The sequence below is a fragment of the Porites lutea genome, chromosome 10 (genome assembly GCF_958299795.1).
Source record: "Porites lutea chromosome 10, jaPorLute2.1, whole genome shotgun sequence".
NCBI lineage: Eukaryota > Metazoa > Cnidaria > Anthozoa > Scleractinia > Poritidae > Porites > Porites lutea.
The window spans coordinates 29,087,041-29,112,644 of record NC_133210.1 but is presented as its reverse complement, the minus strand read 5'-3'; the positions used below and the strand labels follow the sequence as shown (position 1 = coordinate 29,112,644).

The window sequence follows — 25,604 nt, the reverse complement described above, 5'->3', positions numbered from 1 at the left end:
TAGGTAAACGTTTTGTTGACTGTTTTATAGTGAGAAGAAAAAAAGAGACCTACTCTCATGGAAGTAAAATGAAAACGCAAAACGTTTATCACTTTTAGGAACACTGAAGCGTCCGGAACCAACCAGTCAGTCTCGTTTCAGTCTCGCTTCATGGCTCATGGTAATTACCGATGATTTAGAGCATTCAAGTAAATCCTTATTTCCATGTGATCAATACGAAATGTCAAAGTCTATTTATGCGATCGCAGCGATTACACCGAATCAACGCTTCAACAAGTTTTCAACGCAATGATTAAATAAAGTTCAGTTCCACTTTAAGGCAGTTTCCGTATATCGTTACTTTTTTAGATCACTGGACTGCTCACCTTTGTTCAGTTTGTTGTAATGCGACAAGAGGCCCTGATCGTAACGATCACGGAATTATGGCTTACGTAGCTTCCTTCTAGTGATAAGCCTGAAGGGAGGAAACATTTTAGGCGGCCCTCGCTTCCACCCCCCCCCCCCACACCCCCCCCCCCCCCCCACCACCACCACCTCACAGAAACGCCTGATACTCAGGCTACTTGGTGATATAGCGTTCCTTTTCTAGCGCTTCATTTTTTGCTGCGGGAAAAAGCAGGGGGTACAATTCAAAGGCTACAGTTGTTCTTACCTCAACTGATACAGCTGGGTTTGTTTTTGTTATCGGCAGAGGTTCAGAACCGTGAAACGAGGACTACTTCAACACACCAAGGCTGCCCGTTTTTTATTGCGATGATCGTGGTTGAGACCGGCAGCTTTTACAATGTAGGCTGGCCTCATGATTTTGAATAAAGTTGTAGCTTGATATTAAGATACAGGACCTTCACCAAAATTACCCCACAATATCACCCGCGCACTGTTTCAGTCTATTTTTCCACGCATCGGATCATATCAATAACGTAAGGCATGTAAAGCCAGTCAGCTAAAATTCAGAGTTGAGTCTTTCCGACTTTAATGCACATAATAAAATGTGCAAATTATTGTTTATGTATCAAACTGCGTGACCAATATGCATACAACAAATTTGGGAGCGTGAGCTTTTTCGTGACGTCTGAGTACGTAACCAGTCTATACAATTCACGAAAAAATAACCTGAAAATCTAGCTTCCGAATTCTCCGACTATCATGATTCATTCAGTCATTCGGCAACCATTCCTTTGTATAGCCAACATATTGATTTACAATTGCAACCTATTGCAGTGAGTCGTATTCGCCGCCATCGAAATGGCTTTCCAAGTATCAGAAGTATGCCAGGTTTTTCTGTTAATCGCTTTGTTGCTCCCCTCGTTTAATGGGATTACAAAATCCCAAGCCACAAAGCCCTCCAAACATGACGAAGTTCACCGCGCGAAAAGTGAGATCGACTCGTTGATTTACAAGTTGACTTTAGATTTGAAATCTTTTAACGAAAAGGAAACTAAGGCCGAGGCTATGCAGAAAGATGCCGCGAAATTGACTCGTGTCGCCAAAGAAGAAATCGCCCTGTTGAGGCCAGTTCAACATCTTTTGGAAAAGCTCTCCAAGGGGAATACTTCGAGATATCAGCCCTGTATGGTCTGGTCAGGCGGTAAAATACCAATACGAATTGAAACAGTATCTCTACTGCCCAAGCACTTTATTATAAGTGTAGCAGGTAAAGTTAAAGAATTTTTTCCCCGAATTTTTTAACTGGATAAAAGTATTCACATTTCAATATTTTTCAGCGAATCGAAGCAATAAAGTTCTTTCGAGACCTGCTTTGAGCGAAGTCGAGACAAGCAATGAAAACACTAAGAAATATTAAATTCAAATGATACATTTGCGTTTTGAACTTTCAAATATTCAACGTATAACAAGGGGAGGGAAGAAGAAAGAAATCTAAAGTGAGAATAGTAACAAATTATTGAACGTTTCAAAACTGTTGCTGACCCCTTAAACCAGTCAGTCAATGAATTCAGCCTAATATTTTACCAGTTTTACGAAGTGAAATATCTACCTGTGAAAATTAGTGTGATAGAACCAAGAATAAATAATAGCATGTTTTAATAGCACGTGAAATAAGGTATAACAATAAAGATCAGTTATTTGTGGTATTTATTGCATCAAAACGTGTCACTCAGCTACAAATCATGCTATCGCACAAAACTAGACATAAAACCTGATTCTCAAATAAATCTTCCTTACCTTCAAATATAATAGGAAATTATCTGCTATTCTTTTTTCAAGGTTGACTGAAAAAATTTTTTCCCAGATTTGGTTGTTACCCTTGATCAATAGTGAAAAACTTCAAATGACTTGCGACATTGATTGGCATGAGTCTTCTCTCCTCAGTAAACCACCGAGAGATGCTAGACCGCGGACGACTGACACGTGAAGATGGCGAAGATTTGCAGGTCTATTACCATGACAACGGGCAGCAACCGTTCCAAATTGACCGCGTTCTCAGTGGCCTGGGAACAAAATCAGCAACTGTCCACTTTCGACTGCAGGCTCCGATATCATCCAACACCGCTGATGACGTGTCTTATTTTTTGGTCCTCGGTGCTTCGGTCAGCGGAAGTGCCATGGACGATCCTGCCAAAGTGTACGCATTTTTCGACGATTTTTCGAGTGCGTCGTTAAAGAAAGAATGGGTGAAAAACTGGGGGAAATGGAGCGTGGAAAACGGGAGCTTGCTGGGAAGCACAATGCAGAGTAAAGATTTAAGTAAAGATGCCATTGAGGTCGGGCTTTATCTCAAATCAGGTTTTCAGTGGAAAGATGTTGAGGTCGAGCTTGACTTAATGGAAAAAGGGACAACGAATAGCGCTCCTGGGCCATTACTGCGCCTCAGTAATGCGGGCCTGTCCAAAACGACGGGTTGGTGGTTTGAATACTACATAAAACGTGGCAGTACCTGTACAATGAGACCCTTGTTCAATAACAACGACGCCGGCTGGCAATACAACACAAAGTTACCCACAGCTTTCCAATTAAACAAGTGGTTTAACTTCAAATATCGAGTGATGGGTGACAGATTCTCTCAATGGGCGAACGGCAAAGTTGTACACGACAACATCCAAGTGAGCTCGAAATGGATGATACCAGCAGGGACATTTGGACTGGGATGCCATCACTCCCCCCACAACTGTAAAACCCTTTATGACAATATCAAAGTGACTTTCGTGGTTTCTACACCCCCAAACATCACCCTGAGTTCTTTCCAGTCATTCCTTCCCAAGAAAAGCGCTCTGTTAGGCGAGAAAAAGCTTCCTGCGGACTCATGCAAACAGATCCATGATGCAAGTCTTGCGAACAACAAACCGCGCGCTAAGAATGGCGTTTACTGGATCAAGACAGACCTCCAAGGCAGCTCGTCAGTGCAGACTTACTGCGACATGAAAAACGGTGGCTGGACCCTCGTCGGCAAAATCAGCGGAAATGTGGGCAACATTTACAATAAATGGTTGGTGTCTAACCACAGCACTCAATCGCTGAAGTCTCCAAAGATCACAGGACAGAAACAGTTTGCCTGCTTTGACGCGCGTAGCTTAGCAGTAGATGAAGCGTCCACGGTCCTGTTGTCCAGCGGTGAGAGGATGGATGGCTTGGGGAGCAAGTGGGTCATGTGGAGGTTGCCAGGTAGCAGAGAAAAAGACTCGTTTTGGCGCCACTCGGTTGGGGTGACTACGGTAAAGGCAGCTGTTCAAACACCCGTCATAGTGTACGCTTGGAATGGAAGCAAAAAGGTAACAACGACGTAGATGACTATCCACTGATGATAGTCGCAGCTGTAATTAGCAATTTAAGCAACTGCAAATTAACCCGAAAAATAAATCGGTGCTTCAACGACATTCGAACCTATAGCCTCAGCGTTAGCGCTCTACCAACTGAGCTGTGGGGGCAGGCCAATTTGTTGAGTTCATTTTAACCCGTGATAGGAACGTGTTGTTTCTGTAGTGCTTCATGACAACTAAGCCACACATTCATGCACAGCTGAAGGAGAGATCTAAAGGGGCGCGTGTTGCTTGTTAACACGATTACAAAACATATGACTATCAGCTTATACAGAACATTCAGCCCTGCGCAGAGTTCAATTCTTACCCTATCTCAGAATATATCTGTCGGGCTGTGTATAAAATACATACCACTTATTAACCGAGAGTGAAGTCATTACAGGGAAATCTCAGACCGAGGCCTTGATGTACTGACCGAGTGATAGTAAGGTCAATACATCAAGGTCATATGTTTTGAGTTGTACAATTGAGCCCGCGATACAGTCATGTGACACTGGTCAGCAGATGCCCTTTTTGATAGCTGTTAATATATAACATGGATGTCAATAAGGATGTCCACAAGTCAATACATCAAGGCCGAGGTCTCCCTGCATTGACTAAACTGTCAGTTTTTATCCCCTAGATCTGTTACCAAAACAAGTTCGGGATAATGCCTTATGCTTTACATGGAGGTTCGTATCCTTACACCTCTTATGACCCTGCAGGCAACACCGCCACAAACGACTACTGTATGTCTGTTGGAGTCATGACGAAAGGATCCACTGCGCATGCCTGGTCCCAGAATGCCAATGGTTACGATAGTCCAAGCAGTGATTCTGAATGGCCAAACAGGTCATCATACAGCCACCAGTCTCCACACCTGACGGTCTGGCTCAAGTAACCATTGTTACAATACAAGATTTGCTTCGCATTGCGAGTTACCAGAAGAGTAATATTTTGTAAAAGGGTAGTAATTTATGAGCGGCGGAAAATAATTTTGCATTTTCAGATTTTGCTCTTATAATAAGGGACCTTTAAGAACTCTTGAAAACTTTCTGTAATCTTAAGGGTATCTTAAGGTATTAAGAAAACGGGGAAGATCGAAAATAAGAAAACGTAAAAGTGCTTTGAAATTAGTTAAGCCTGTGCTGTGCTAAGCTACCAATACGAAAACAACAACAACAACAATAAAAGAGTGGTGGGTAAACGGTGGTTAAGTTATTGTTATCATTATTATGTTTTTATTTTTGTGAAACAGAAAATGTACCTCAATTGGAAGAAAACAACTAACCTCGAAACTAAGTCCTACTTTTTTTCTGCGTACAAAGCCTGTTAAATATCCAATTAATGCGGCAAAAATACCCTGCGAGCAGAGATTTCTTTCTGGCATGGCTTTAAGCATTTACCGAGTCGTTTGCGATTCTTGTCAGTCGCGTAGTGCTGCTCGCAGGGTACACAGGATTCTCTGCATATTGCTCTCTCGATGAGCCAGCCGTATAAAAGTAAAAACAATTAGTGAGTAAAAGATGGCCTGATTGGCTTAAATACTGTCTTCCTAACAAAACAGGTAAGTGTCTCACTGTTTGTCAGGCTGGTGGAATCAGACTAGCCGTGGAAAGGTCTTCATAGCAGACTCAGCAGGGACTGGCTAACTGCATGTAGAGAATAACTGACTTTTTTCTCTGACTGGGGGTGGGATAGCCTGGAGGTTTCTCGTTGCTCCGGCCCCAATCTCCTCGCGGTTTCTCTGCCCTCACCGGCCTTTAGTACTTTGCGCGCCCAACCGAAAAACCGCCATGCTACGCAGGCTAGTGGTGGGATGATCAAGCCGATATGAAGCTTCCGTGCCGGCCTTCCCATCCAGCGCAGTAATGAACGGACGGACTAGGGACCCGTTTCTGGAAAGGTTCTGTAAATTTTCGGGTCCAAAGGCAAATTTTGAAATCAAAACTCTCTTGGATTCTTACTCATATTATAACGTGTCCTTAAAGGTCCAATTCATTCCTATCAAGCATTGATTTCTCTGACGAAAATTTCACGACTACTTCCCGAAAACACTTCAGTTTTTTGGGTTCATCAATACCCTCTTGGAGGGACTCACCAGGGTCCACAAACATTTTTAGAGAAATGAGAAAAAAATGTTTTATCTTTGTCAAGTTTCAACAGGCTACTATGAAAAATACTTCAACATTTTTTTTATCGTCCGTTTTGGTTAGAACTCCATGTAAACCTCATTTTTGTTCTTTGCACGAACTGCAAGTGCTGTGTATAAATAGGGACAAACCAACGACAAAATTAACCCACATTGAGCGTCGACACCGAGAGGTGAACCCGGGCCGCATCGGTGAGAGGCAATGGCTCTCCCCCTTGCAGCATTTATGCTCCCCAATAAGATACGCTGCTTCCGTTCTCGCTTCTTTTCCGACTCGGTAGTGAAAACTATTACTAAGTGCTTTCGTTAGCGACACACTTACCGAAACGCGGTCGTTTCGCCCGACGGCGTTCGCCAGGACACTGGTCGATTCGCCTGATGACATACAACACTCTACAACATGGTGAAAATGCCTTTAGAGGTGTTATTTTAGTTGCCCTTGGATTCCACATGTGAAGTCACTGTCTTTCCATGCATATTCCCTTTTTTCAGGTTTAAAGAACGAGAAATACGCTTCGGGCGAATCGACTTGGTCTGGGCGAACTGCTATTGGGCGAACCGACCTTCGGGCGAAACGACCTGATACACACTTACCACACTCACTCACCACCATGCCCCACAATAATCATATGATCACACTCAGTTCAAAAGCTTTAAGGGGGCTACCGGTATGCCACGCTCTTTGCTGTCTTTATAAAAACGTTAAGGCGTCTCTTCATATCAACTGAAAAGACCTATTCATGTTTTTTTCTCAACTTTTGACATGGACAAGTTCGGGAAAATCTGTCGACACCACATAAAAGAGCGCCTTAAAATTATAAAAATTATCAAGTTTGAAAGTGATTTGTTGAAAGCTTACAAAGATGCAGCTCTTCAAAATTCGCGAAATTTTAGAGACGTTTGTGTGGTAGGGGGCACAAACTTGCCCCCAGGATACAAACGTCTGTAAATTTTCGCAACTTTGCGGAGCTGTATAGTCGCACGTTAATAAAGACGTATCACTTTCAAATTCAGCAATTTTACTATTTTTGAGGCGGTCTTTTCAGAGGTGTCGACGGATTTTCCCTAAATGGTCTATATAAAAACTTGAAAAAAAACGTGAAAAGATCTATTTTCCCCCAACATATTGGTCCAGTTTTGTTATTGAAGACTATGTTTAGGCATTGAAACTGTTTCCTGTCGCCGGTTGCTACGGATGGCGAGGATGGACATGGATTGAGGTTTGAAAAAATTGGTCCAACGTTTTAAGACAGAATCCATCAGGAAATTAAGTAATTTTAATTTTCAGTGGACAAAAACCTTGTACCAGAAAAATTTAAACAATATTGCATTCTTTTTTACATTTTTCAAGGCCTATAGATATGATTAGTTATCTGCAATAACACCAAAGAAAATTTGTCATGAGAGCCCGAGAAAATAAATGTCAAATTTCACAAAATGACATCTTACACATGAAATTTTCAGAATTTTACCTGTGTTTTCACAATTCTTGTGAAATTTGACATTTATTTTCTCCGGCTTCCATGAGAAATAGTCTTTGGTGTTATTACAGATAACTAATTTTAGTAAAATCCAATTAGTGGTCTATTATCAATGCTGCGTTCTGATTGGTTGTGCTACTACTAGGCTATATGTTATAGCCCACTACTAGCGAAAAGCGCCAGCTTTGAAAACCAAAACAATGGCGGCTGAATCGCGTTTTGGTAGCTTAAGTTGTCTTGTCTCGATATTTTGACCAACTAGTTGGATTCTACTAAAACAATTATTCCTCTCGCCCTCATGGCCTCTGAGTCAATAGCCTATTGACTCAGAGCCCATTCGGGCTTGAGGAATAATTGTTAAATATCGATAGCCCTTGAAAAATGTAAAAAAAATTTCCTGATGGATTCCGTCTTAAAGCTTTAATGCTATTCCTGCAAAGATCACCAAACAAAGTATTATGGTTAGTGTTCCCTGATGAAATTTGTTTGATATCAATATACTTCATAACTCTACAGGAGTATTTTGTGTGTGGGGAAAAACACTAAGTAATGACTTCAGTACAGAATCTTGACATAGCCTTTTTAAAAGTTGTAGACAGAATGCTGTTCTTACCACATCACAAAATACTTCTTCATGAAGTTCTTTCACTCCTATGCTACTTTGTGTTGCTTCTTATTTCATCGCCTAAAGCTAAGTACTGATGAGTCAGCATACCACAGATCAGACCTGTAATTACAAGCAGGTGTATTAGGCTGTGTTTACACAATACCGGATGACTCTTACGCCGGCAGAAGTGAAAATCTTACCGTATAGGGCTTGTGTTCACGGAGTGAAGTTGCCACGCGCCGATAGGACTTCTGTTCACATCTAAGAGAGGCGCTTTCTGTAACGGAATGAAGCTGCGACGCGCCAATCTCGAAAGTGAAGCGTCCCATTTTGGATAGGTTCTGTGACACACCATGGTGATTTAGCAGTACAGATTTCCTCTAATTTTACTACTCTGCGATTAAGAAAACTTGTATTTAAGACAACGCTTCAATTATGATTCTTCGGGCAAGAATTGGAAAATCGGAAGGATCGGAGAAACGTAAAACGAAACTCGAGAATCAAAATAATCGTAGAATCGGAACTGAATTATGGATCACAACTCCTATTATACTATTCTCCGATGTACTACTTATCGGACACTTCTGGGTTCTCACCTACTTGCTCCCCGCAGGGGGAGAGAGGGGGAAAGGAGAGTGGGAACGAGTTGCACAGGAATGGGAGAATCATGGAAAGGAGGTTCTTCACAATAATCGATTTACTTAAATAAATAATAAATAAATAAACAACTAAATGACGATTAAGATGTAGCACATCCACATAGTTTTTTTTTTGTCTACCTGATTCCTGATCGAATTCGAATTTGGATATGCTGGTTTTTAGAGAGCGCGAAACCGGAGTACCCGGTGAAAAACCTCTCTTAGTAAGGGAGAGAACCAGCAAAGACAAAGCCAACCCACACATGGCGTCGTCGCCGGGATTTGAACCCAGGCGATAATGGTGGGTGAAGAGAGTTGTCACCGCTACACCAACCCTGCAACCACAAAAAGGTGTTTATTAAACCTGAAACAGTAGAAAATGCTACCATATTGAATGAAAAATAAAGAACAAACGTCTGAAACATTATAAGAAGGTATAACTAAGACAGAAGATACAAAACATAGCACAGACGGACAAGCTTGAATAAGATTAAAAATTTCGTTTCGCTGTTTTCAAAGTCTGATTTAATGCTTTGTAGACATATTTGTTAGACACGAGGCTGTGATCTTGTGTTCATTTACAGGTAATAGGGAGCTCAAGCAACGACGACGGCGACGCCAACGAGAACGGCAAAAAAGTATTAGGTTTCTATTAACAAAACAACAACTTTGCCCGTGCATCACGCTTTTTGCACATTTTTTTGCCGTTACTGTACTACTACAGCATGAAACTTCCTAATTTCACGTTTTGTGGAGGACAGGAACACGAGACAACGACATTCTTATGTTTTCCTGAACTTCGATGCAGTCTTTTAGAATTCAAATCCAAACCAATTCGCCAACATTTAGTGAACTGAACGAGATGGAATAAGCTTGACAAAATTTGATAAAGCGCGGATTTACTTTTCATGTGACGTTTTCATAGCCGTCGCCATCGCCGTCGCCATCGTGGTTGCTTAAGCTCCCTAATGTCTCCGGTAACGTTGAGTTTCATCATGAAAATGCACGCCTATGCTCTTGTATTGTAGACTGGCTATAATTCCGGACGCCCGCCCTCTCGATACATTTGAATAACAAGATAGCTGTGACGGTAAGACGCGGTACAGTAAAACCCCGCGTATAAGAACCTGGGTTTTAAGAACCTGTGAAGTTAAAATTTTCATTTTAAGCCCCCTCCACATAAGAACCTATTAAGGCTAAAAGTTTAAGTTAGGTTTTTATCAGTGGAGTTGCTGTAAAAGTGTGTCAACTTTGAAATGGCATTTCAGGGAACTGACAATGAGTTTGTTTGTTATGTTTCGTTAAGGACATACCTGCACCTTACTGCCTTTAGGCATTATGGTATAAATGATTTATATTGTATTATGAGATAATATTTATAATATACTGAAATGAAATTCATATGAAAATATATAAGAAACTATTTTAAGAACCTTGGTAGTCTGAATTTGCTTTAAGTACCATTTATATAAGAACCTGTTAAGGCTAAATTAAAAAATCCAGGTTCTTATATGCGGGGTTTTACTGTATATCTGACTGTATATCTAAACGATCTCACGAAAAAACAGGAGACTGTGAACAGTCTACTTGAATTGTGTAGTATACCAACGGGCGGAAGTGAGGAGGGAGAAGGCAATATACAAGTTATATCAGTTATCTTTTTGACGTGTTTACTTCGATAGACATCAGCCACTACTCGCCACGCCTCGATAATAACTTGTCTTAGCTGAGGTTCCATAGCCTCGTCGATAATGCTGTTAATAAGTGAATCATCTTGAGATTGCTATGTCGCTTCAAAAACCTACAGCACAAGTTTTGGTCTAAATTAATATGGCTTTAGAAAGTTTTAGTTTGCTAAACTAAGAAGACAAAATAACAAAATGAAAATCTGCATTAGGTGATTAAGGCAGCGCACCAATATGAATGGAGCCTAGCGCCCTGAACATGTGAAATCCAGGGTGCCAACTGTACAATTTCTGTGAAAAAAAACTAGGATTTTCTAAACGTTAGGCGCCAGGAGCCATCTGCCTTTGCTAGAGCACAGCCCTGGTGAATGTGAAAACTACAAAAGGTTTTATTTAGTTAGTTTTTGATTTACAAACAACTGAAGGTGTGCCAAGGGTTTGAATTTTTCTGCCTTTTCCAGGCAAGTTATGTCAACATCTCAAGCGAATTAACAGTTATTACAGCTGAATGCGTTTCAATCAGAAACGGCAAAATATTTTGAATGAATAATAAATTTTGATTAGAGTAAGTAATCTCAAAAATAAAAGTGCCGCATCGTAATTGAGAATAAAGCCTAAGTTGTGTAGTTTTGCTCTGTCAATTCTTTTCCCTACAATAATTTGTAGGTAGTGCAACCTAACACCTTTTTAATTTAGAGGTTATTACATTTTTCCCGCCACCTATTAATCAAGCTTTTGCGTCCAAACGCAAAAAATAAAAGAGTGTTGGGTAAACGTTTTGTTGAGTGTTTTTTAGAGAGAAGAAAAAAGAGATCTACTCTCTTGGAAGAAAATGAAAACGCAAACGTTTATTTCAGGAACCATGAAGCGACCGGAACCCACCTGTCAGTCTCGTTTCAGTCTCGCTTCACGGCTCATGGTAATTACAGATGATTTTGAGCATGAGCATTCAAGTAAATCCTTATTTCCATATGATCAATACGATATCTGAAAGTCTCATGTATTTATGCGATCGCAGCGACTACACAGAATCAACGCTTCAACAAGTTTTCAACGGAATGATTAAATATAGTTCAGTTCCACTTTAAGGCAGTTTCCGTATATCGTTACTTTTTTAGATCACTGGACTGCTCACCTTTGTTCAGTTTGTTGTAATCCGACAAAGAGGCCGTGATCGTAACGATCACGGAATTATGGCTTACATAGCTTCCTTCTAGTGATAAGCCTGATAGGAGAAAACATTGTAGGGGGCCCTTGCTCCCCCCCTTTCATAGAAACGCCTGATACTCAGGCTACTTGGTGATAAAGCGTTCCTTTTTTAGCGCTTCATTTTTTGCTCCGGGGACAAAAAGGGGGTACAATTCAATTGCTACAGTTGTTCTTACATCAACTCAGAGAATACAGCTGGGTTTGTTTTTGTTATCGGCGGAGATTCAGAGCCGTGCCACAAGGACTACTTCAACACACCAAGGCTGGCCGTTTTTTATTGTGATGATCGTAGTTGAGACCGGCAGCTTTTACAATGTAGGCTGGCCTCATGATTTTGAATAAAGTTGTAGCTTGATATTAAGATACAGGACCTTCAACAAAATTACCCCACAATACCCCCCGCGTACTGTTTCAGTTTATTTTTCCACGCATCGGATCATATCAATAACGTAAGGCATGTAAAGCCAGTCAGCTAAAATTCAGAGTTCAGTCTTTCCGACTTTAATGCACATAATAAAATGTTCAAATTATTGTTTATGTATCAAACTGCGTGACCAATATGCATACAACAAATTGGGAGCGTGAGCTTTTTCGTGACGTCTGAGTACGTAACCAGTATACAATTCACGAAAAAATAACCTGAAAATCTAGCTTCCGAATTCTCCGACTATCATGATTCATTCAGTCATTCGGCAACCATTCCTTTGTATAGCCAACATATTGATTTACAATTGCAACCTATTGCAGTGAGTCGTATTCGCCGCCATCGAAATGGCTTTCCAAGTATCAGAAGTATGCCAGGTTTTTCTGTTAATCGCTTTGTTGCTCCCCTCGTTTAATGGGATTACAAAATGCCAAGCCATACAACCCTCCAAACATGACGAAGTTCACCGCGCGAAAAGTGAGATCGACTCGTTGATTTACAAGTTGACTTTAGATTTGAAATCTTTTAACGAAAAGGAAACTAAGGCCGAGGCTATGCAGAAAGATGCCGCGAAATTGACTCGTGTCGCCAAAGAAGAAATCGCCCTGTTGAGGCCAGTTCAACATCTTTTGGAAAAGCTCTCCAAGGGGAATACTTCGAGATATCAGCCCTGTACGGCCTGGTCAAGCGGTAAAATACCAATACGAATTGAAACAGTATCTCCACTGCCCAAGCACTTTACTATAAGTGTAGCAGGTAAAATTTAAGAATTTTTTTCCCCGAATTTTTTAACTGGATAAAAGTATTCACATTTCAATATTTTTCAGCGAATCGAAGCAATAAGGTTCTTGCGAGACCTGCTTTGAGCGAAGTCAAGACAAGTAATGAAAACACTAAGAAATATTAAATTCAAATGATCCATTTGCGTTTTGAACTTTCAAATATTCAACGTATAACAAGGGGAGGGAAGAAGAAAGAAATCTAAAGTGAGAATAGTAACAAATTATTCAACGTTTCAAAACTGTTGCTGACCCCTTAAACCAGTCAGTTAATGAATTCAGCCTAATATTTTACCAGTTTTACGAAGTGAAATATCTACCTGTGAAAATCAGTGTGATAGAACCAAGAATAAATAATAGCATGTTTTAATAGCACGTAAAATAAGGTATAACAATAAAGATCAGTTATTTGTGGTATTTATTGCATCAAAACGTGTCACTCGGCTACAAATCATGCTATCGCACAAAACTAGACATAAAACCTGATTCTCAAATAAATCTTCCTTACCTTCATATGTTATAGGAAATTATCTGCTATTCTTTTTCAAGGTTGACTGAAAAAAATTTTCCCAGATTTGGTTCTTACCCTTGATCAATAGTGAAAAACTTCAAATGACTTGCGACATTGATTGGCATGAGTCTTCTCTCCTCAGTGAACCACCGAGAGATGCTAGACCGCAGACGACTGACACGTGAAGATGGCGAAGATTTGCAGGTCTATTACCATGACAACGGGCAGCAACCGTTCCAAATTTACCGCGTTCTCAGTGGCCTGGGAACAAAATCAGCAACTGTCCACTTTCGACTGCAGGCTCCGATATCATCCAACACCGCTGATGACGTGTCTTATTTTTTGGTCGTCGGTGCTTCGGTCAGCGGAAGTGCCATGGATGATCCTGCCAAAGTGTACGCATTTTTCGACGATTTTTCGAGTGCGTCGTTAAAGAAAGAATGGGTGAAAAACTGGGGGAAATGGAGCGTGGAAAACGGGAGCTTGCTGGGAAGCACAATGCAGAGTAAAGATTTAAGTAAAGATGCCATTGAGGTCGGGCTTTATCTCAAATCAGGTTTTCAGTGGAAAGATGTTGAGGTCGAGCTTGACTTAATGGAAAAAGGGACAACGAATAGCGCTCCTGGGCCATTACTGCGCCTCAGTAATGCGGGCCTGTCCAAAACGACGGGTTGGTGGTTTGAATACTACATAAAAAAAGGCAGTACCTGTACAATGAGACCCCTGTTCAATAACAACGACGCCGGCTGGCAATACAACACAAAGTTACCCACAGCTTTCCAATTAAACAAGTGGTTTCACTTCAAATATCGAGTGATGGGTCACAGATTTTCTCAATGGGCGAACGGCAAAGTTGTACACGACAACATCCAAGTCAGCTCGAAATGGATGATACCAGCTGGAACATTTGGACTGGGATGCCATCACTCCCCCCACAACTGTAAAACCCTTTATGACAATATCAAAGTGACTTTCGTGGTTTCTACACCCCCAAACATCACCCTGGGATCTTTCCAGTCATTCCTTCCCAAGAAAAGTGCCCTGTTAGGCGAGAAAAAGCTTCCTGCAGACTCATGCAAACAGATCCATGATGCAAGTCTCGCGAGCAACAAACCGCGCGCTAAGAATGGCGTTTACTGGATCAAGACAGACCTCCAAGGCAGCTCGTCTGTGCAGACTTACTGCGACATGAAAAACGGTGGCTGGACCCTTGTCGGCAAAATCAGCGGAAATGTGGGCAACATTTACGATAAATGGTTGGTGTCTAAGCACAACACTGCCTCGCTGAAGTCTCCAAAGATCACAGGACAGAAACAGTTTGCTTGCTTTGACGCACGCAGCTTAGCAGTAGATGAATCGTCCACAGTCCTGTTGTCCAGCGGTGAGGATGGATGGGTTGGGGAGCAAGTGGGTCATGTGGAGGTTGCCAGGTAGCAGAGAAAAAGACTCGTTTTGGCGCTATTCTGTTGGACCATCAACTGTAAAGGCAGCTGTACAAACACCCGTCATGGTGTACGCTTGGAATGGAAACAAAAAGGTAACAGCATTGATGATAAGAACTCGCCTTTCCTTTGTCGAAAATGTGCTGCACTGGGGGGTCCAGGGGGATTCTAAAGGGTGCTCCCCACCCCCTCCCTAAAAGACTGAATCCGCCACTGATCAGTGTCCTTTAGAGCGGTTTTCATTTGACTGTCGAAAAGTAATTGGTTTTGCACTTTCTACACGATGCGATTGGCTTAAAAGATTCGCGCCACCTTTTCATCCAATCAGAAGTAAGACCAAAGCCAATTGTGACGCGCTTGCATGCATTTTCCCGCGCTTTGCGTCAGCCACATGTAATTACTTCGAGTTTTGATTGGTTCAATGTATTGTCTGTGTCCTATGTGATTGGCCAGAGTAATTACTTTGGTTTTGGTTTTACGACACTCAAACGAAAACCACTCTAAGCTCAAGTTGTGGAAAGGATAGCGTTATCCACTGGACAAATTTCTATCCAGTGAATAAGGGAATTGTTTCCCCCATACTTGTTCATTCAACAATTTATTGAATAAGGCGGAGTATAATCAGCACAGTTTCAAGATTTTTTCTTCTTGCAGATACTCATCAAAAAGTAGATAAAATCCGGCAGCCTCGTTTCCAGGGAAATATACCATATATCAGCCTCGTTACCAAGCAAGTATATTGCTCGCATCTTCCATATTTGATCAACGACGGCTGATTATGAAGAATTTTCCCGGGAGAAATGAGCCAATCAGAAACGGTGAAATATTTTGAATGAATAATAAAATGATTTACCCGGTGGAAAGCACTATCCAACGCTAAAGAGGAGATCTAAAGGAGGGCTTGTTGCTTTTAAACTCGGTTGCAAAAACACTTGACTGAAGAGAAGAGTCAGCCTTCCAATTCACACCCTATCTCAGAGTACATCTATCGAGTGATGCACAAAATACTAGTTTATCACAAACAAGCAGTGAACTCAAAACAGCTTTCTTTCTCCTAGATCTGTTACCAAAACAAGTTTGGGATAATGCCTCTTGCTGGCCATGGAGGTCCGTATCCTTACGCCTCTTACAACACTGCAGGCAACACCGCCACAAACGACTACTGTATGTCTGTTGGGGTCATGACTAAAGGATCCACTGCGCATGGCTGGTCCCAGAATGCCGATGGTTACGATAGTCCAAGCAGTGATTCTGATTGGCCGAACAGGTCATACAACCACCAGTCTCCACACCTGACAGTCTGGCTCAAGTAACCACGGTTACATTACAAGAGTTGCTTTGCATTGCGAGTAAACAGAAGAGTAACAACTGGTGAAGGGTACTAATTTATGAGCGGTGGAAAATAATTTTGCTCTTATGATAAGGGACCGTTTCTGTTAAGAGAAAGACGTTCTTTTGATTGGAGTAGAAAAAGAGCTCTTGAAAACTTTCTGTAATCTTAAGGGTATCTTAAAGGTATTAAGAAAACGGGAAAGATCGAAAATACGAAAAGGTAAAAGTGCTTTTGAATTAGTTAAGCCTGTGCTGTGTTAAGCCACCAATACTAAAACAACAACAACAACAAGGACAATAAAAGGGTGCTGGGTAAACGCTGGTTGTTATTTTTATTTTTAAGAAACACGAGATCTACCTCTCTTTGAAGAAAACACTAGCCTGGAAACAAAGTCCAATTTTTTGCCTGCGCACAAGGGCCGTTAAATATCCAATTCCATGGGGGAAAAATACCCTGCGAGCAGAGGTGCTGCATACCTTTTACCATTTACCGAGTCGTTCGCGTTGCATGTTAGTCGCGTAGTTCTGCTCGCAGGGTACATAGCTAGGATTCTCTACATATTGCCCTCTCGATGAGCCAGCCGTATAAAAGTAAAGAGAATTACTGAGTAAATGATGCCCTGATTGACTTACAGGCTGTCTTCCTAACAAAGCAGGTAAGTGTCTTACTGTTTGGCAGGCTAGTGGAATCAGCAGATTAGCAGTGGAAAGGTCTTTACGGCAGACTCAGCAGGGACTGGCTAACTGCACGTAGAGAATAACTGACTTTTTTTCTCTGACTTGTTGTGAGTAGTCTCCTTTGCAGCCGTTATTAGGGTCGTCACGCAACGCTCCCTTCACCCCCCACTAGTGGGGAGGAGCGTTGCGTGACGACCCTAATAACGGCTGTGAAGGAGACTAGGTGGTGGGATGATCAAGCCGATGTGCAGCTTCCATGCCGACCTACCCATCCAAGGTAGTAATGAACGGACGCACCAGGGACCCGTTTCTCCAAAGGCCCGGTAACTTTTCTAGTCCGAAGGCAAATTTTGAAATCAAAACTCTCTTGGATTCTTATTCATATTATAACGTGCCCTTAAAGGTCCAATTTGTTCCTCTCTCTTTCACGTTCTAGCAAATCTTGCATGTCTTCATCCAAATGCGCTGTCAGTTCCTCCATTAAAACATCCAAAGCCTACAAAGCATATTAATGGTTATCAAGCATTGATTTATCTGAAGAATATTTCACGACTACTTCCCGAAAACACTTCACTTTTTTGGGTTCATCAATACCCTCTTGGAGAGACTCAACAGGGTCCACAAACATTTTTAGAGAAATGAGAAAAATATGTTTTATCTTTGTCAAGTTTAAACAGGCCACTATGAAAAATACTTCAATATTTTTTTAAGGTCCGTTTTGGTTAGAACTCCATGTAAACCTCATTTTTGTTCTTTGCACGAACTACACGTGCTATGTATAAGTAGGGACAAACCAACGACAAAATTAACCAACATTGAGCGTCGACACCGAGAGGTGAACCCGGGCCGCATCGGTGAGAGGCCAGGCCTCTCTCCCCTGCACCATTTATGCTCACCCAATAAGATATGCTGCTTCCGTTCTCGCTTCTGTTCCGACTCGGTAGTGAAAACCATACTAAGTGCTTCCGTTAGCGACACACTTACCGAAATGCGGTCGTTTCGCTCGACGGCGTTCGCCAGGACATTGGTCGATTCGCCCGATGACATACAACACTCTACAACATGGTGAAAATGCTTTTGGAGGTGTTATTTTAGTTGCCCTTGGATTCCACATGTGCAGTTACTGTCTTTCTATGCATATTCCCTTTTTTCAGGCTGAAAGAACGACAAATACGCTTCGGGCGAATCGACTTAGTCTGGGCGAACTACTATTGGGCGAAATGACCTGATACACACTTACCACACTCACTCACTACCATGCCTCACAATAATCATATGATCTCACTTAGATCAAAAGCTTAAAGGGGCAACCGCTTTGCCACGCTATTCGCTGTCTTTATAAAAAGGTTAAAGCGTCTCTTCATATCAACTGAAAAGACCTATTCACGTTTTTTTTTCAACTTTTGACATGGACAGGTTCGGACAAATCCGTCGACACCACAGAAAAGAGCGCCTTAAAATTAGTAAAATTACCAAGTTTGAAAGTGATTTGTTGAAAGCTTATAAAGGTACAGCTCCTCAAAATTCGCGAAATTGTACAGACGTTTGTGTGGTGGTGGGGCACAAACTTGTCCCCAGCCATACAAACGTCTGTAAATTTTCGCAACTTTGCAGAGCTACATCTTCACTCGCTAGTAAAGACCTATCACTTTCAAACTCGGCAATTTTATTATTTTTGAGGCGCTCTGTTTCTGGGCACCGGTTGCTACGGATGGCGAGGATGAACATGGACTGAGGTTTGAAACAATTGGCCCAACGTTATAACATAGAATCCATCGGGAAATTAAGTAGTTTTAATTTTCAGTGGACAAAAACCTTGTACCAGAATAATTTGAACAATATCGCATTCTTATTTACATTTTTCAAGGCCTTTTTTTCAAGGTTCTTTTTTTTAAGATGTAATTAGTTATCTGCAATAACACTGAAAAAATTTGTCATGAGAGCCCGAAAAAATAAATGTCAAATTTCACAAAATGACATCTTACACATGAAATTTTCAGAATTTTACCTGTGTTTTCACAATTCTTGTGAAATTTGACATCGATTCTTCTCGGGCTCCCACGAGAAATAGTCTTTGGTGTTAATACAGATAACTAATTTTAGTAAACTCCAACTAGTGGTCTATTATCAATGCTGCGTTCTGATTGGTTGAGCTGCTACTAGGCTATATGTTTTAGCCCACTAGTAGCGAAAAGCGCCGGCTTTGAAAACCAAAACAATGGCGGCTGAATCGCGTTTTGGTAGCTTAAGTTGTCTGGTCTCGATATTTTTGACCAACTAGTTGGATTCTTCTAAAACAACTATTCCTCTCGCCCTCATGGCCTCTGAGTCAATAGCCTATTGACTCAGAGCCCATTCGGGCTTGAGGAATAATTGTTAAATATCGATAGCCCTTGAAAAATGTGAAAAAAATTTCCTGATGGATTACGTCTTAAAGCTTTAATGCTGTGCCTGCAAAGATCACCAAACAAAGTATTGTGGTTAGTGTTCCCTGATGAAATTTGTTTCATAACTCTACAGGAGTATTTTGTGTGTGGGGAAAGACACTAAGTAATGACTTCAGTACAGAATCTTGACATAGCCTTTTTAAACGTTGTAGACAGAATGCTGTTCTTACCACATCACAAAATATTTCTTCATGAAGTTCTTTCACTCCTGCGTTGCTTTGTGTTGCTTCTTGTTCATCGCCTATAGCTAAGTACTGATGAGTCAGCATACCACAGATCAGACCTGTAATTACAAGCAGGTGTATTAGGCTGTGATTACACAATACCGGATGACTCTTACGTCGGCAGAAGTGACAATCATACCGCATAGGGCTTGTGTTCACACCTAAGAACGGCGATTTCTTTAACGGAGTGCAGTTGCTACGCGCCGATCTCGAACGTAAAACGTTCCATATCGGATAGGTTCTGTGCCACACTTCGGTGTAGTATGAACGGGTATTCGGACCGTAGCGGAAGTGAATAAGTAGGAGTGAGGACTGGAACCCACTGAGCCGGAGGTAAATAGTCAGGACTGAGGACTGGGATTTACTGCACCAGACCCTCTCGGCCAATCGCTTGGGCACGATGTTCGATGTGTGTGAACGACTTTTCCCGTACTGCGCCTTGTTGTTCTCACTATACCGGTATAGGAGCTGTCCGGTTCCACCTTTTGGGTGGCGAGAAGAGACGAGCAAAAATATGTCGCGCTAGAAAGCTAGGGCAATTTGGGAGTAGCGAATAAAAAAACCTTGGCTAATTGAGACGTCTCTATAGCAAAACGTCATGTAGCGAGACGCTTTGTAGCGAAATGGCCGGATATGGTGCCTACAATAGTTAAATCCTTTTTGAGTGTGCTGTATACTGACTCACCATCTAACAGCTGGTCCGTGTAGTCATTGAAATACAGAGACAGGTTATCACCAGTCAACTGACTCAAAAGGTGTTGAAGAAACAGAGCATCCACAAGGTGATCCTCAGCGTAAATCGACACCTGAAACAGACAGAAGTACTTATTCACACACTCACTTCACAGTGTAATCTCGTTGCAATGGCGAGAGCGGCCCAAAAACTGCTAAATCAGAAAAAAGTATAACCGATTTAGGGGTACTATTCTCAGATTTAGCACTGCATATTTCCTCTAATGTTAGTATTCTGCGATTTAGAAAACTTGTATTAAAGACAACGCTCCGATTACATGATTCTTCAAGCAAGAATAAGAATAAGAAAAGCGTGAAACGAGACCACAGAATCAAAGTAATCGTAGAACCGAAACAAAATCATGGATCACAACTCCTACTATACTATTCTCCAATTTACTTCTTATCGCACCCTACCCACCCAAGTCACCAAAGTTACCTCAGCCACCAAAGTTCATTAAGTCACCCAACATACCGTAGTCAACCAAGTCACCCTAGTCACTAGAGTTACACTAGCCACCCTAGTGACCAAAGTCACACAAATAACTCTAGTCACACAACTCACCCAAGTCATTCAAGTTAAACTAGTCACCAAAGTCACCCAAGTCACCTTAGTCACCCAGGCCACCCTAGTCACTCTAGTCACCCAAGTCAGCCTAGTCACCCAAGTTACCCTTGTCACCCAGGTCACAATTTTCATCCAAGTCACCCCAGTCACCTAAGTCACCCTATTCACCAAAGTCACCCTAGTCACCCAAGTCATCCTACTCACCTAGTGACCCAAGTCACTGAACTCACCCCAGTCACAATAGTCACCCAAGTTACCCTAGTCTGCCCAGTCAGCCTAGTCACTCTAGTCACCCTAGTCAGACTAGTCACCCAAGTCACCCGAGTTACCCAGGTCACCCCAGTCACCCAAGTCACCTGAGTCTCCCGAGTCACCCAAGTCATCCTAGTCACCCCAGTCAGCCTATTCACCCCAGTCAGCCTAGTCACTCTAGTCAACCTAGTCACAAAGTCACCCTAGTCACCCTAGTCAACCAAGTCACCCTAGTCACCCTAGTCATCCTACTCACCCTAGTCACCCTAGTCACCCCAGTCACCCTAGTCACCCAAGTCACCCAAGTCACCTTAGTCACCCAAGTCACCCTAGTCACACAAGTCACCCTAGTCACCCAAGTAACCCTAGTCACCCTAGTCACCCAGGTCACCCTAGTCACCCAAGTCATCCTGGTCACCCAAGTCACCCTAATCAACCAATTCACCTTAGTCACCCAGGTTAACCTAGTCACCATTCCATTACTGTTCCACCATGACTGTTTCACTATGACTGTTCCACCATTACTGCTCCAACGTGACTGTTCCGCTATTACTCTTCCACCATGACTGTTCCAGAGTCACTGTTAAACCATGACTGTTCCACCATGACCGTTCCACCGTCACTGTTCCACTATTACTGTTTCAAAATTATTTTTGCACCATGACTGTTTCACCACGACTGTTCCACTATGACTGTTTCATCGATACAGTTTCATCATCACTGTTCCAGTATTACTGTTCCACAATGACTATTCCACCATGACTGTTCCAACGTGACTGTTCCACCGTGACTGTTCTACCATCACTGTTCCACCATCACTGTTCCTCTGTCACTATTCCACTATTACTGTTGCAGCATGACTGTTCTACCATTACTGTTCCATTATTACTGTTCCACCACGAGTGTTCTATCATGACTGTTCCACTATTACTGTTCCACTATTACTGTTCCACCATGACTGTTCCACCATCACTCTTTCACTATGATTGTTCCACTATTACTGTTCCACCACGAGTGTTCCACCATGACTGTTCCACTGTGACTGTTCCACCATTACTGTTCCACTATTACTGTTCCACTGTGACTGTTCCACCATCACTGTTCCACTATTACTGTTCCACCATGACTCTTCCACCATCACTGTTTCACCATGACAGTTCCACTATGACTGTTTGACCATTACTGTTTACCATGATTGTTTCACTAGTACTGTTTGACCATTACTGTTCCACCATGACTGTTCCACTGTGACTGTTTCACCATGACGGTTCCACTATTACTGTTCAACCATTACTATTCCACCATCACTGTTTCACCATGACTGTTTCACCATGACTGTTCCACTATTACTGTTCCACCACGAGTGTTCTACCATGACAGTTCCACCATTACTGTTCCACTATGACATTTCCACCATCACTGTTTTACCATGACGGTTCCACTATTACTGTTCCACCACGAGTGTTCCACCATGACTGTTCCACTATGACTGTTCCACTATTACTGTTCCACCATTACTGTTCCACCATCACTGTTTCACCATGACGGTTCCACTATTACTGTTCCACCATGAGTGTCCCACCATGACTGTTCCACTATGACTGTTCCACCATGACTGTTTCACTATTACTGTTCCACCATGACTGTTTCACCATCTCTGTTCCACCATTACTGTTCCACGGTCACTGTTCCACTATTACTGTTGCAGCATGACTGTTCTACCATTACTGTTCCATTATAACTGTTCCACCACGAGTGTTCTATCATGACTGTTCCACTATTACTGTTCCACCATCACTGTTTCACCATGACTGTTCTACTATTACTGTTCCACCACGAGTGTTCCACCTTGACTGTTCCACTGTGACTGTTAGACCACTACTGTTCCACTATTACTTTTCCACCATGACTGTTCCACCATCTGTGTTCCACCATCTGTGTTCCACCATTACTGTTCCACTATTACTGTTCTACCACGAGTGTTCCACCATGACTGTTCCACTGTGACTGTTCCACCATTACTGTTCCACTATTACTGTTCCCCTGTGACTGTTCTACCATCACTGTTCCACTATTACTGTTCCACCATGACTCTTCCACCATCAATGTTTCACCATGACAGTTCCACTATGACTGTTCCACCATTACTGTTTACCATGATTGTTCCACTAGTACTGTTCTACCATTACTGTTCCATTATTACTGTTCCACCACGGGTGTTCTATCATGACTGTTCCACTATTACTGTTCCACCATCACTGTTTCACCATGACTGTTCTACTATTACTGTTCCACCACGAGTGTTCCACCTTGACTGTTCCACTGCGACTGTTCCACCACTACTGTTCCACTATTACTGTTCCACCATGACTGCTCCACCATCTCTGTTCCACCATTACTGTTCCACTATTACTGTTCCACCACGAGTGTTCTACCATGACTGTTCCACTGTGACTGTTCCACCATTACTGTTCCACTATTACTGTTCCACCATGACTGTTTCACCATGACTGTTAGACTATTACTGTTTCACCACGAGTGTTCCACCATGACAGTTCCACCATTACTGTTCCACTATGACATTTCCACCATCACTGTTTCACCACGATGGTTCCACTATTACTGTTCCACGATGAGTGTCCCACCATGACTGTTCCACTATGACTGTTCCACCATGACTGTTTCACTATTACTGTTCCACCATGACTGTTTCACCATCTCTGTTCCACGGTCACTGTTCCACTATTACTGTAGCAGCATGACTGTTCTACCATTACTGTTCCATTATTACTGTTCCACCACCGGTGTTCTATCATGACTGTTCCACTATTACTGTTCCACCATGACTGTTCCACCATCACTGTTTCACCATGACTGTTCTACTATTACTGTTCCACCACGAGTGTTCCACCTTGACTGTTCCACTGCGACTGTTCCACCACTACTGTTCCACTATTACTGTTCCACCATGACTGTTCCACCATCTCTGTTCCACCATTACTGTTCCACTATTACTGTACCACCACGAGTGTTCTACCATGACTGTTCCACTGTGACTGTTCCACCATTACTGTTCCACTATTACTGTTCCACCATGACTATTCCACCATCACTGTTTCACAATGACTGTTCTACTATTACTGTTCCACCACGAGTGTTCCACCTTGACTGTTCCACTGTGACTGTTCCACCACTACTGTTCCACTATTACTTTTCCACCCTGACTGTTCCACCATCTCTGTTCCACCATTACTGTTCCACTATTACTGTTCCACTGTGACTGTTCTACCATCACTGTTCCACTATTACTGTTCCACCATGACTCTTCCACCATCACTGTTTCACCATGACAGTTCCACTATAACTGTTCGACCATTACTGTTTACCATGATTGTTCCACTAGTACTGTTTGACCATTACTGTTCCACCATGACTGTTCCACTGTGACTGTTTCACCATGACGGTTCCACTATTACTGTTCAACCATTACTGTTCCACCATCACTGTTTCACCATGACTGTTAGACTATTACTGTTTCACCATGAGTGTTCCACCATGACAGTTCCACCATTACTGTTCCACTATGACATTTCCACCATCACTGTTTTACCATGACAGTTCCACTATTACTGTTTCACTATGAGTGTTCCACCATGACTGTTCCACCATGACTGTTCCACTGTGACTGTTCTACCATCACTGTTCCACTGTCACTATTCCACTATTACTGTTGCCGCATGACTGTTCTACCATTACTGTTCCATTATTACTGTTCTACCACGAGTGTTCTATCATGACTGTTCCACTATTACTGTTCCACCATGACTGTTCCACCATTACTGTTTCACCATGACTTTTCCACTATTACTGTTCCACCACGAGTGTTCCACCTTGACTGTTCCACTGTGACTCAGACTGTTCCACCATTACTGTTACACTATTACTGTTCCACCACGAGTGTTCCACCATGACTGTTCCACCATTACTGTTCCACTATTACTGTTCCACCATTACTGTTCCATCATTACTGTTCCACTTTTACTGTTCCACCATGACTCTTCTACCATCAAGTTTTCACCATGACAGTTCCACTATGACTGTTCCACCATTACTGTTTACCATGATTGTTCCACTAGTACTGTTTGACCATTACTGTTCCACCATAACTGTTCCACTGTTACTGTTTCACCATGACGGTTCCACTATTACTGTTCAACCATTACTGTTCCACCATCACTGTTTCACCATGACTGTTTCACCATGAGTGTTCCACCATGACAGTTCCACCATTACTATTCTACCACCCTAGTCACTCAAGTCACCCAAGTTGCCTTTGTTACCCAAGTCACCTTTGTCACCCTAGTCATCCTATCACCCAAAGGGAGTGCTGCCAAGCAGAGGTGTTGAGAAATTTATCAAACTTGAAACAGTGGCCAAAAAAATGTTACCATATTGAATGAAAAATAAAGAACAAAGGTCTGAAACATTAAAAGAAGGTATAACTACAGAGGAGAGCACAGATGGACAACCTTGAATAAGATTAAAAGTTCAGTCTCGCTGTTTTTAATGTCTGATTTGATGCTCGGAGACATATTTGTCAGACACAAGGCTGTGATTTTGCGGTCATTTACAGGTAATAGGGAGCTTTAAGAAACGACGACGGCGGCGGGAATGAGAACAGCAAGAAA

The 25,604-nt window shown here is 42.1% G+C and overlaps 2 protein-coding genes across 3 annotated transcripts in view; one reads left to right on the top strand and one right to left on the bottom strand.

The window, feature by feature from the left end:
- Positions 1–25,604, bottom strand: part of LOC140951027 (uncharacterized) — a 35,872-nt gene that overhangs the window by 1,933 nt on the left and 8,335 nt on the right. Inside the window, exons 9-11 of one of the 2 annotated variants that reach the window (XM_073400249.1) lie at positions 20,050–20,170; positions 19,311–19,423; positions 16,902–17,189 (exon numbers count right to left, since the gene is read on the bottom strand). In XM_073400249.1, the coding sequence (XP_073256350.1) occupies positions 17,091–17,189; positions 19,311–19,423; positions 20,050–20,170 (333 nt within the window). In that variant the 3' untranslated portion in view covers positions 16,902–17,090. Of the gene's footprint in view, positions 1–16,901; positions 17,190–19,310; positions 19,424–20,049; positions 20,171–25,604 lie in introns of those variants that run through there. The other variant, XM_073400250.1, reaches the window with a different exon arrangement.
- LOC140951023 (uncharacterized) lies at positions 13,387–16,061 on the top strand. Its single transcript, XM_073400246.1, has 2 exons — positions 13,387–14,778; positions 15,742–16,061. Exon 1 carries the CDS (start codon positions 13,398–13,400, stop codon positions 14,673–14,675), a length of 1,278 nt encoding a protein of 425 aa, XP_073256347.1. The 5' UTR covers positions 13,387–13,397; the 3' UTR covers positions 14,676–14,778; positions 15,742–16,061.